This window comes from Saccopteryx bilineata, chromosome 1, assembly GCF_036850765.1.
Source record: "Saccopteryx bilineata isolate mSacBil1 chromosome 1, mSacBil1_pri_phased_curated, whole genome shotgun sequence".
Classification (NCBI taxonomy): Eukaryota; Metazoa; Chordata; class Mammalia; order Chiroptera; family Emballonuridae; genus Saccopteryx; species Saccopteryx bilineata.
The window spans coordinates 49245465-49257560 of NC_089490.1; the positions used below are offsets into that span (position 1 = coordinate 49245465).

At 38.0% G+C, this 12096-nt stretch overlaps 1 protein-coding gene across 6 annotated transcripts in view; it reads left to right on the forward strand.

The window, feature by feature from the left end:
- MYO6 (myosin VI) overlaps positions 1-6427 on the forward strand; it is a 185358-nt gene extending 178931 nt beyond the window's left edge. For 3 of the 6 annotated variants that reach the window (XM_066253755.1, XM_066253761.1, XM_066253783.1), the window contains 3 exons: positions 1013-1039; positions 3915-4133; positions 4602-6427. In XM_066253755.1, coding sequence (XP_066109852.1) covers positions 1013-1039; positions 3915-4133; positions 4602-4801 — 446 coding nt within the window. In that variant the 3' untranslated portion in view covers positions 4802-6427. The remainder of the gene's footprint in view (positions 1-1012; positions 1040-3914; positions 4134-4601) is intronic. The other 3 variants (XM_066253769.1, XM_066253778.1, XM_066253790.1) reach the window with 1 other exon arrangement.
- The last annotated feature ends 5669 nt before the right edge of the window (positions 6428-12096 follow it).

Genomic DNA, 12096 nt, shown 5'->3' on the forward strand with positions numbered 1-12096 from the left:
ATAGCCTTCAGAGAATTTGATTATATGCCATTTTTAGTATAAAATGTAATTTCTGCTCAGAAAAGTACTCCCTTATTTTTATCTCTTTGTTTCTCATGTAAAACTCATTCTGACAGCGGAGCTACAGGTGAAAGGCAAGGTGGACACCAAGATACGTGACCAGCTCAGTGGGGAAAATTCTCTACTCAGGTGGTTTGTAGTGGAGCAGCTAGTCAGCCTTTAAAAAGAACTGCTCTGCAGTTCAGTATTTGGAAGGATTTGAATTCATTAATTTGAGAAAATAAAATGATGACAACTTTTGATTAACAAAAATATAATGATGTTATTGCCTTTAAGAAGAATACATTGACAAATCATGGTAAATTCTTGGAATTTGGATCCTCAGACCCTCTGGCCTGCTCTCACCACATTTACTACAGAAAGATTTTCAGAAATAATTTTTGGTGCAGTGGAAAATTACCCAGTAAAAATTTGTTGTGTTTAGTTGTTTAAAACCATGACCTAGGAGAGCAGTTTTATTTCATAATTCCTAAAATAAAAATGGCATGTTTTTAATATTTAGAAAATTTGAAGAAATTAAAACATACTGGGTATATGTAAACATAGCCATATTTTTTCTCTAGTGCATATAATTTTTTAATAAGTTTAGAATTTATCCTCTTTTTTTTTCTACCAAAATTCTGGTAATGCCTTGAGTTACTATGTCATTATTAAGTCATTGTGTTGGACTTTTATTTGGATAGTACTGTGTCCCAAAATTATAAATTTTTAAATTTTGGTCCTCCTCATATATCTATCAAACATGATTTCCTAAAACAAAATCAAAAAAGACACTATTTTTTTTAATGTGAGAAAGCATTTAGTTGTAGGTAATTCTGAGAGTATTTGTATGGATAGGTTATTTGTTAGTCACCACCTCAGCTGATGGAAAGGCTTTGATAAGTGAGAAGAATGCTCATTTAACAGTCTTGGTGATTTTATCTTTTCTTCAACATAAAATATTTGTTCACAGATTTTGCACCATTTTTGAACAATTCACGTAAGTCAATGGGTGGTAACTCATGAGCTAACTGGAAGATGGGTTAAAAATACTTCATAAAGTACTAACTTCTATTAAACATTGTTTTGCTACAATTTTTAAGTGGAATTATAGTACATTAATGTTGGTTTACCTTTATTAGGTATTTAATTTGAAATGATACTTTCATTTGGATTACTCCAAAATATAATTAATAACAAAATTTAATCTAAATTTAAAATTTGTTTTATCAAATTACTTCCTTTTAAAAAATTACTAACATTTAAAAATATGAGTATACACAATTCTTATTGTAGCAAAACTCAGACTTAATAAGCAGCTGATCTTTTAGAATAAAGGCTAACTTTATGTGCTGGTTTCAAACACTGTGGTGGTATATGCATTACTGTCGAAAGAGATTTGAGTTTCGTATAATAATTCAAGTACAGGTTTGATAGGAAGAGATTTTTGTTACTTTTGTAGCTTCCTACAATGCACTTTTTTTTGATAATTTAAAAGATTTGAATCATCTTAATATATGGTAAATTTCTTCTAGAATCAGTTTCAACAATGATTTGGACATACAGGAGGTCCTCGAATTGCCTCCTTTCATTTAGTGTCATTTTGTTATAATGTTGAAGAAATGCCATAGGAACTGAACTCTTGATATCAGTTAGCCTGTGATAAAGTTGGTCACATTATGTGTTATTTCACTTAAAGTCACAGAACCTATTGATGACATTAAGTGAAGAATTACTGTAATTCCATATTTATTTGCCAACTGATTGGATCTGATTTTTTTAAAGTGCTTTTAGTAATTTAGAGGGCTATATCTGGAATTCATTTCACACACTTTTTTTTATTATTCAGTGAAAGAAGGGGAGATGAGAGAGACAGACTCCAGCTTTTACACCAGGCAAGCCCACTAGGGGGTGATGCTCTGCCTATCTGAGGTGTTGCTTCTTTGTTCAGCAACCGAGCTCTTAGCACCTGAGGCAGAGGCCATGGAGCCTTCCTCAGCACTTAGGGCCAACTTGCTCCAATTGAGCCACGTCTGCAAGAGGGTAAGAGAGAGAGAGAGAAGCAAGAGAGGGTGGGGTGAAGCAGATGGGCACTTTTTCTACGTGCCCTAACTAGGAGTTGAACTGGGACATCCACACACCAGGCCACTCTACTACTCTGGCAACTGGCTAGGGCCCATTTCATACTTTTGAAGATAACATCATTGGATGTGAAAGAAATAGTTGTTTAGAAGATTAGTTTCAAGCTTTTAATGTCTGTATCTTTGTACTTTCCTAGATGAATATTTGTTTGCAGGCTTCCCTAATACAATTTCAGTTCTCACAGTAGTAAAAAAAGCTATCAAAGAATTTATGCTGGGTTTCTTAATTTTACCCAATATATCAAATTACAGTAGACTTACTGTCAGTATCACAGCTTCCTGTCAACTGGACTTTGACATCTAATTCACTGCTTAAGATGGAGAGATCGATTTTTTAAAATCCTTTTTAAAAAAAGGTTTGAGTTAATGTATTTTCTACAAAGTAGGTAATTTTTAAAACTTAAAATGGACACACTGAGCTGTAAGTTTTAGGGGACAGGAACACAAGAATAAAGAAGCTCATCTCTGTTAACTGCTAAATGTGGTGCTACTTTTTAAAGTCACTAACAAAACTGGGCCTCTGATTCCCTCTCTCCTAGGCATATATCGCTTTGCTAACTGCTTTTTGCTTTCTCTGGTTTGCACAGAAATAAATTCAGCTGCTATAAATCTTTGGCTATTGGTGTGAAAAGTAGAATAAGAGTATTTTCATCCTTTCGGTATTTGGAAATTGTTACAAAAGCCGTATGGCTGTTCTTGACTTACACAAATTATATAATTTTTCATTGACATACTTAGCTTTTCAGTGAGATTCTTAATTGAGCTGAGGTAAACGGTCCACTTTAAAAGTTGTAAGTATAAAGCATATTAAACAGACTTTCCCAAATTATATTGCTGAAAATATAAAGTTATTGTCTCAGAGAACTGTTTATATTTGTAGATAAAATAGAAACCTAACTGTTTAGTAATGAAAATTGAGCAAGAGAGGAAAGTTTAATATGAGGGCAATCCCCAGTCTCAGAAAAGCGAGGATTTTTTTCTATTGGCAAAAAGAACCAAGTTACACACTTTTCACTTATCTCAGTGGATTTTATTTTAAGAGAAAAGTGGATTTTATTTTAAGAGAAATCTGTTTTCAGAGTAAATAAGTATCTGAGGGAAAGTTCTTGCTTACTGTTACAGCTTTTTTGTCTTTGTTATTGGCCTTAAGTTGTTGAAATAGTTTTAGTAAAATGTCTGTATTATTTTGGCCATTTTAAATCCCAAAATTGGCAAAAGAGAAAAACTTTTGTCTTCCACTTTTTTGAGGAACTTGCAATTGAATTGACAAAAATATCTGAGATCCTTCAGATTTGTGAAATTACTGTTTGTTTTATCATAAATAGCCCTGTAAAAGTTATCCAGGTTTCACTTGAACTCTCTTGAGGAAAAATATAAATCTAGTAAACAGAACTGGCTTGCTTTCCTGCTGTGGGAGCTGATTTTAGGGTAGTGATACAGCCATGTGTGGGAATCAGCTAGGGGTGGCAGGTGGTTTTCAGGGCCGCTGCTGTGGGGGAAAGTGCAGGCACGGGACTGCCTGTGTGTGTTTGCAAGGCTCAGGAACTTGAGGGAAAGAAAACTCACTGTGAATTGCATTCGTTTCTAAGTGATTATTATTTACATTTTGTTTTAAATTTACTGGTGGGGAACCCTTTTTCCTTGGTTTTAAAAACATGTGTGGGACATTTAAGAAGAAAGGCTGTTTTGTTGTCCCTTGAGCTGCGGGTGTAACTTGCCTGCTCTGTGTAACAGCTCAGCAGAACCCCGCCGCTCAGCTTCCCGCCCGGCAGCAGGAGATGGAAATGAGCCGGCAGCAGCGCTTCTTCCGCATCCCGTTCATCCGCCCCGCCGACCAGTACAAGGACCCGCAGAACAAGAAGAAAGGCTGGTGGTACGCCCATTTTGATGGACCGTGGATTGCCCGGCAAATGGAGCTCCATCCTGACAAGCCACCCATCCTGCTTGTGGCTGGTGTGTATGACTCACAGGAAAAAAATGTATCAAGCAAGAAAGGATTTTAAACTCTGAATGAAATAGCCTCGTATATAATATAATAATTCATTACATTTCGGGATCAAGGGATGGAGTTTTGCAGTTAAATCACATTTTCAGTTGAGGATTAATTTATTTATAATTGGAACTCACTTGGATTATGCCCTTGTAGAGCAGGTAGAAACTTGTTTGTATCCCAAGAACCTGTCATTTGCTGTTTCTGTCAGCTGATTTGTTTGTAGTGGTTTAAGGAAATGTAGCATTTTTATTAACCCTGATCATTTGTTTGAAAAGGTCCTTGGTGGAGGACACGTTTGTTTCTGGTGAATTTATTAAGCAGATTTTAATCTTAGAAGAAGAAAGTTTTAAAAGTTCTCAAATCTCTAACGTTTATAATAAATGGTTCTGACAGAGATAAGGTCATTCTTCTCTGTCTCCTTCGTGCAGGTAAGGATGACATGGAGATGTGTGAGCTGAACCTGGAGGAGACAGGCCTGACTCGGAAGCGTGGTGCTGAGATTTTGCCAAGACAGTTTGAAGAGATTTGGGAGCGCTGTGGAGGCATCCAGTACCTTCAGAATGCGATTGAGAGCAGACAGGCCAGGCCCACGTACGCCACGGCCATGCTGCAGAACCTGCTGAAGTAGATGCTGCTCTCGCCTTACGCCGCGGGCCCTTGCTGTGGTCCTAGGTGGGGTGCGTGCCCCTGAGAGCTAACCATTCCATGATCATGTTAGAATTCTCTATGCAAAGTGAACAGATTTTATTGATTATGGCTTTTTGTTAATTTAAGGTTAGTGATGGTAGTGATTTTGGGGACCTAAAAATTATTTTCCTGTATCCAGCTATAACTGTCAAACCTCTTGGTACTCTAATACTTGTTACACTTGGACAGATTCTGATTCGTCTCATTCTTTGCCAGCAGGTTACCTTAAGTTCATTGTAAGTGTCCTCTAGGAAAAGAAATTTTAAAAAAATTCAGGTTACTCTGTTTTTAAGGATGGCACAGACTAATATAACTGGAATAATGAAACAAAAATTTCTCACAAAAATTAAGGCACTTAAAATGATTAAGGCACTGATTTTTTTATCTAAAAGCAGTCTACTTTCTTCTTTACTCACTTCTGTAGAAATTCATGGAAATTTCCATCAAAGGTGGAAATTTTTGTGTGTCTCCCCCCCCCCCCGCTTTGCAATGTGTTTTAGTTTGAATAAAGCCATTTGCCTGAAGTTCCAGCATTCTGCAAAGAACCTTAATGTAATCGATGTACTTTGTGATAAAGAAGGTACTTGCAGTAGTCTGCACGATATGTTTGTCTTTTCTTTTACATTGTGTTATAAGAGTGTTTTTCTTATATTCCATGGACAAATAAATGAAATTCAGATCATTTAAATGCTTAAAGCTTTGAGATAACTTTTGTTTCATTTAGGAAAGGAAATGGGTTTTAGGTGGCACTGTGGCTTAACTATACTGAATTCAAACTTTTCTTCAACTTCATCTCCGTTGTGACTTTTCAAAGTCTTGTCCAAGTTGTTTCATATGATTTAAGCTAGTGTTCTGTTTCCAAACATCCTTGATTTTAAAAAAATTCCTAGTGTCTTTTTGACCTTTGAGATTTTGGTAATTGTAGAGCTGTTTTATAAGCTTTGTAATTCAAAGGCCCTTGTACTTAGTAATTGCTTGTTTCATGTAACTGATAATTAAAAAGAAAAAAGTTTTCCTTGTGTGCTGTTAGTTTTGATCAAATGTCAGCAGTTTCTAGCCTAATTTATGACTTTTGTGTTAGGAATTTGTAGACAAAGAGATATTAAGGAATTATGTTGACATTATCCTAAGGAGTCTTGTTTGTATTTTAGAATAAAATTAGAAAATAAAATTTATTCTCTCTACTCTTTTTTTCTGATTTTAAAAGACACTAACCTTTGAACTGAATTTTCAGTGATTCTTTTTTCTAGAAAAAGTACTCCAGTAAGGAGTATATTTCCTGCTGATTAGATGGGTGCTTGTGAGCCACAGATACTGTTTTCAGAATTGCTTCTCTCACAATACGTCTTAGTACAGAACTATTTATTTATTATGATGCTGTGCAAAGGATTTTCTTCTGTTTAAGAAATCAAATGGTCCTGTTTGTGCTACTGAGAATGTGAAAATGATTATCTTTTGAAGGTTGTATTGTTCCATAGACTCACCCAGCCTAGGGTCATTTGGTCCTTGTGATTGGTGACAGAAAGTCTGGTTACTGAAAATAAATGACCTGTTCTCTCTCTTCTCATCACTTGCCTTTAATTGGTGTTTTTATTTGTATAGGATAGTGAATTTGTATAGAATAGTTTCTTAACTAGTAACAAGTAAAGTCCTTGAAGAAAATTTAGTAATGAAATATACATATATATATATGTTTGTATGTGTGTGTGTTTGAGAGAGAGAGAGAGAGAGAGAGAGAGAGAGATAGGAAGTGAGAGGTGAGAAGCAACTAGTAGTTGCATCACTTCAGTTGTTCATTGATTGCTTCTCATACATACCTTGATCAAGGGCTTCAGCTGCGTCAATGACCCCCTCGCACAAGCCAGCGACCTTGGGCTTCAACCCAGCAGTCTTGGTGCTTCAAGCCAAGGGACCGTGGAATCATGTCAATGATCCCATGCTCAAGCCAGCAACCCTGCGCTCAAGCTGGTGACCTTAGGGTTTCAAACCTGGGACCTCAGCAGTCCAGGTCGACATTCTGTCTACTGTGCCACCACCAGTCAGACAGTAACCAAATATATTTTTAATGACTGTTCTGCAAGAAACAGTGTATGTATCTCCTACATGCATTTTAGTTACTTGATAGAAAACTAATCAACCATAAAATTATCATGAGAGGGCCTAACATTTTGAAGAATTTCTAGGAAATATATCACAGTAAAGCACTATTCCAAGTCTTTATTTTTTCTTAATTTTTATTTAGCAAGAGATAGAGATAGACAAGGACAGTCAGGAAAGGAGAGAAATGAGAAGCATCAAATCATAGTTGCGGCACCTTAGTTGTTCATTGATTGCTTTCTCATATGTGCCTTGACCAGGGGGCTACAGCTGAGCCAGTGACCCCTTGCTCAAGCCAGCAACCATGGGGCTCTGCCTATGATCCCACGCTAGGCCAGCGACCCCGCACTCAAGCCGGATGAGCCCATGCTCAAGCTGGTGACCTCAGGGTTTCGAACCTGGGTCCTTAGTGTCCCATACTGACACTCTCCACTGTGCTCCCTCCCCCCCCATCAGGCAAAGTCTTTTACTTTCATAGGCAGTAAAGTCGTAGTAAATCTTAAGCCATTTTTGTTGCTAATTATGTCACACAGCTGTCCTAGAACTTATCTATTTAAAGTAGTCTCCTGAGTTAACTTGGGCTGCCTGGAGAGCTGCCCTGATTCAGATAGACTTAGAGTAGTAACCTACATACAAGATACGCACATGCACACAGAAACCCCTTTGCTGGAGAAATTTGGAACCTCATCACGCTTTACGGGAAAGAACAGAAATTGTGTCCTAAAAGATGTTGATGCAGATGCTTTGCAGTGTTCACAATGAAAGCCCCGGCGTGAGGTGAAAACTGTAGGAAGCCAAAGTACATTCATATTTTAATATTTTGAGACTCAAAATTTGAAGTTTAAACCAGCATTCTGTATATCAGTGATTTTCAACCTTTTTCATTTCATGGCACACATAAACTAACTACTGTGACACACCAAAAACTATTCTTTGCTGATCTGACAAAAAAAAAAGTGTAATTTTGATTGATTCACACTGGATGGCGATTGTTGTATTGGCTGTTGTCATTTTTTATTTGACAATCTTAGGGAAAATATTTATTTAGTGCCTCTGACTACTGTATTTCCCCATGTATAAGACACACCCTTCTTCAAAAAATTTGGGTTCTAAAACTGAGTGCATCTTATACAGTGGTTGTAGTTTTTTTTTTACTTGCATTTCCCGCTGTTTTGTGCTTGTTGAGGAGTTGTATGTTTATGATGAATCATACTTGAGTTCAATAACTTTATGTAATTTTTTTCAAATTTTGGGCTCCAAGATTAAGGTGCATCTTATACATGGGAGCGTCTTATACATGGGGAAATATGGTAAATAGGTATTGCATGTTTTAAAACTTCTTGAAAACCACTGCTGTATATTAAGAACTAATCTCTTAATGCTTGTCTTAGTACAAGTTCCTTCCTTAGTGAGTGGATGCTTTGCAAAGGTAGACATTCATAAAATATTAAAAATGAGAACAAAGTATTTTCACATTCAGTGCAATTATAATGTAACTAGAAAGCCCGGCGGTCATACGAAATGACTGCTGTTCTAGATATTATAAATTGTAATTAAAATGATTTGTGCAAAGGTGTCTGCTAATTCAAACTGAATTACCCAGGGCAGGCAGCGAGGACGCCCCTTTGCTTACTGCCCCACGGGGTTAACCCCTTCTACTTGCTTAATTGCTTAAAGTAGAGTGCAATGAAGGAAACCACTGGCGGTACATTTCTTAAGAGCCACCGCTAGCTCAATAAATAAAGGTGATTTAAATAATAAAATGTTAATTCACATGTCAAAGATCTCTTTGTACACAACATTTCTTGTGTAGATCTTTCCATCATTTTTAAGCTCACCTTGCAGAGGACCATCAATTATTTTTAATTTTACATCCGTTCTTTCATGAACTCTTGAACAAGCAACATAAAGTTGACCATGTCCAAATGCAGGCTCAGGTAAAAAAATGCCAATACGCTTAAGCATTTGGCCCTGAGACTTATTGATGGTCATAGCAAAGGCAAGTTTTACAGGAAATTGTCTACGTCTCAATTGAAACGGCAACCCTGTTTGAGATGGAGCCAAATCAATTCTTGGAATGACATGTATTTCACCTTTAGAGGAGCCAAAGACTTAGCTATTATGACATTATTTTTCAATTGGAGAACCTCTAGTCTTGTATCATTGCAAAGACCCCTTCTGGTGTTAAGATTTCTTAACAGCATAATAATTGCTCTAATCTTAAACCTCAATTTGTGAGGTGGCATGCCAGAAGGTGGGACTATTTGAATGCCGTGGCAACTTCACCCCATTGGTTTGTACAGTTACGCAAGCAACCAATAAGCTATCGGTGACAGACACTTAAGCCGCCTATAATAAAGATTCCTAATTCCACTAACATGTCTGAGATATGTATTATGAGCCTTAGGTGCACACTGCAAGAACGTGTTTCTAATACACGTATGTCCAATAGTTGTGAAGTTGAGTGGGTGGCACCTTCTGAAAGAATTACGTGAGGAAGAAATAATGCATGCAGGAGCACAAGCCCACACAAAAGACATTCACGTGTGACTGGAGCTCTGCTTTCTATACTGTTTATAGGTCATTCTATCCAGGAAGGTAGTGAATCCTTTTGTTTTGCAAGCAACCAACAAGAGACAATCTCAAATGGAAATGAGGTGGTATTTTCCGAAGCTTAGAGAACAGAAACAGGCAAGAATAATAATGAAGATTTGTTTATAGAGCTTCATTAATTGGATTTTTAAAAGATATTTTTATTTACAGATTCTTAACTGTGGTTAAGGGCATCCAAATGTATAAATCTTTGGTTTCGTCACCTGAAGTAACTTAAAAGTATTTGGCTCAGTAGAATAAGTATTTATTGAATGAATCAGCTAATAAGATGTTAGAGGTCAGCCTACCTTCTTTTACAGAAGATGTGGCAGAGATACAGAGGTCAGGTAATTTAGTCCTAGACCGTATAAGAGATACTAATGCCTTTGCTCCAAATGTGGAGAAGAAAAACAATCTCAATGAGCAAAGTTTCTGAGTAAGCCCTGCGGATTTACAGAAGGATGCTCCTCTGTCACCGCACAGCCTCAGAGGAGAGACAGTTTCTCTGTTTGCCATTGCCAGCACTAAGAAGTATTGAGAGGTTTCATTCATCACAGAAGATAAACTTAACAGAGGAGAGAGGATATCTACAAATGAAAATAACCAGTTGAGGGGAGCAGTGATGGAGGGGGAAGAAAGGAGAGGGGGTTTGCCTCTGGCAGCTGCACCCCAGGTTGAAAAACATCGGTACATTTGAGATGACAAAGCACCCCTACCTAGATCTTTGCTAATTTCTAGAACAAAGTGTATATAAGAGCAGAACCTGTGGTTATTAAAACTTGGATCAAGATAGACCTGGTGTCTGAATTCTTAGCATCTAGAAATGGCACTGCCACTGGGAAGCCAGCACTGAGCAGACCTGCTGGGTGGAAGCCTCGTGGAGCGGTCGAGTGGAGAGCCTCGGCCAGCGCCCGACGGAACCAGGGCCAGATCTGTCAGTACACTGGAGTTCAGTTCAAATCAATGTATTCTTCCTCCCCGTCACTGACCTAGTATGTGAACTTGTCATGCTTGTAGTTGGCATCCTTTTCAAGAAGTTTGTCAAAAGATAACCGGAAAAACACACATCAAAAAGAGAATCCTTAATCCTAATTTGTACCTATGCAGAATCTCACCTTCAAACCTTGAATAGTTTATTAATTGGCCATTTTCTTTTCACTTTTGAAAATTTATCTAATTGTAACTGTTACCTAATTTTTTCTCATTTTTCTTAAAAATGTGTATCTAATACTGTCCTAAAATACTGCTTGTACTGGAAATAAAAATAATAAATGCTTTCTATATAGAACTTTCTTTTTATCTAGTGCTTTTAATACTTACAGGGTTTTATAAATCTTAAACAGTTGTAAATGTTGCGCTTGCTGTCCATGTCTCCCATGGCGTAAGCTCGAGAAGTCTGGGCTTCTGAAGCTTCGTCCGCCCACCAGAGCTGGAAACCCAGAGCCGGGTGGCTGCAGGAAGAGGCAAGGAACTCGGGTAATTGAAATGTCCTTGAGTTTTGACCCCAGACGCCTATGGATTTTCACTCTTGGGAACAAGCAGGTGTGTGAGCCACAGCTACTCATTCGCCTAGATTAGAGAAAAACGAAATCTCGGCCACCTTTCTCCAGGCCCGTACCCATCTGTGAGACGGCACAGGGTGTGAAGATGGGGGGACCAAAGAGGAGTCCTTTGAGTACAGCTGGTCTACCTAGATTACTTCATACCCCCATCTGGAACCTACTGTGATCAGATGGGTCTTCTGAGTACGAGGAGACCGGGGCTGACTAATCACAGCAGTTCTCTGGCTGGTTTGAAAAGACCAGTCAAAAAAGTGGGTGACCCAAAGAGTGAGAGGCAGTTCCTTCAAGAGGGGCCTACCTTTCTGAAAATGGAGTGATTGCCTATTTCTCTTTTATGTAGAGAGTGGGAAGCACATTCTGGGAGACGAGAGGGTTAGGTTTCCATTTTCCCTTTAGGTGTAGTTTGGTTCATGAGCTTTTGGTTGACCTATCATGCTTCCAACAAACGTTTTCCTCTGGCAAGTTCCAGGGACGTGGCAATGAGCAGGTGCATTCCTGGCGCCACTGTTTGCTTTGTGGCACTTTACTGCCGTTTCACAATTTAAAGTCATCAGACCTGACCTGTGGTGGTGCAGTGGATAAAGCGTCGACCTGGAACACTGAGGTCACCGGTTCGAAACCTTGGGCTTGCCTGGTCAAGGCACATATGGGAGTTGATGCTTCCTGCTCCTCCCCCATCTCTCTCTCTCTGTCTCTCTCTTTCACTCCTCTCTCTCTAAAAAATCAATAAATAAAATATTTTTTTAAAAATCCCACAATTTAAAGTCATCAGATTTCATAGCTCCTGCATGAAAGGAGGATTGGGGTGGGAATAGGGATGAAATTGATGCATTTGCGTGACCAACAGGAGTGAGTTTTCAAGGATTTGTAACCAGGGGCAAATATAATTTCCCCAGGGATTGTCTCTTTTGTTAGGAGACATTTTGTTTTGTCTTAATTTTTGAAGTTTACTGCTAAAATGTTGCTGTCAACGTTTACTATTTGG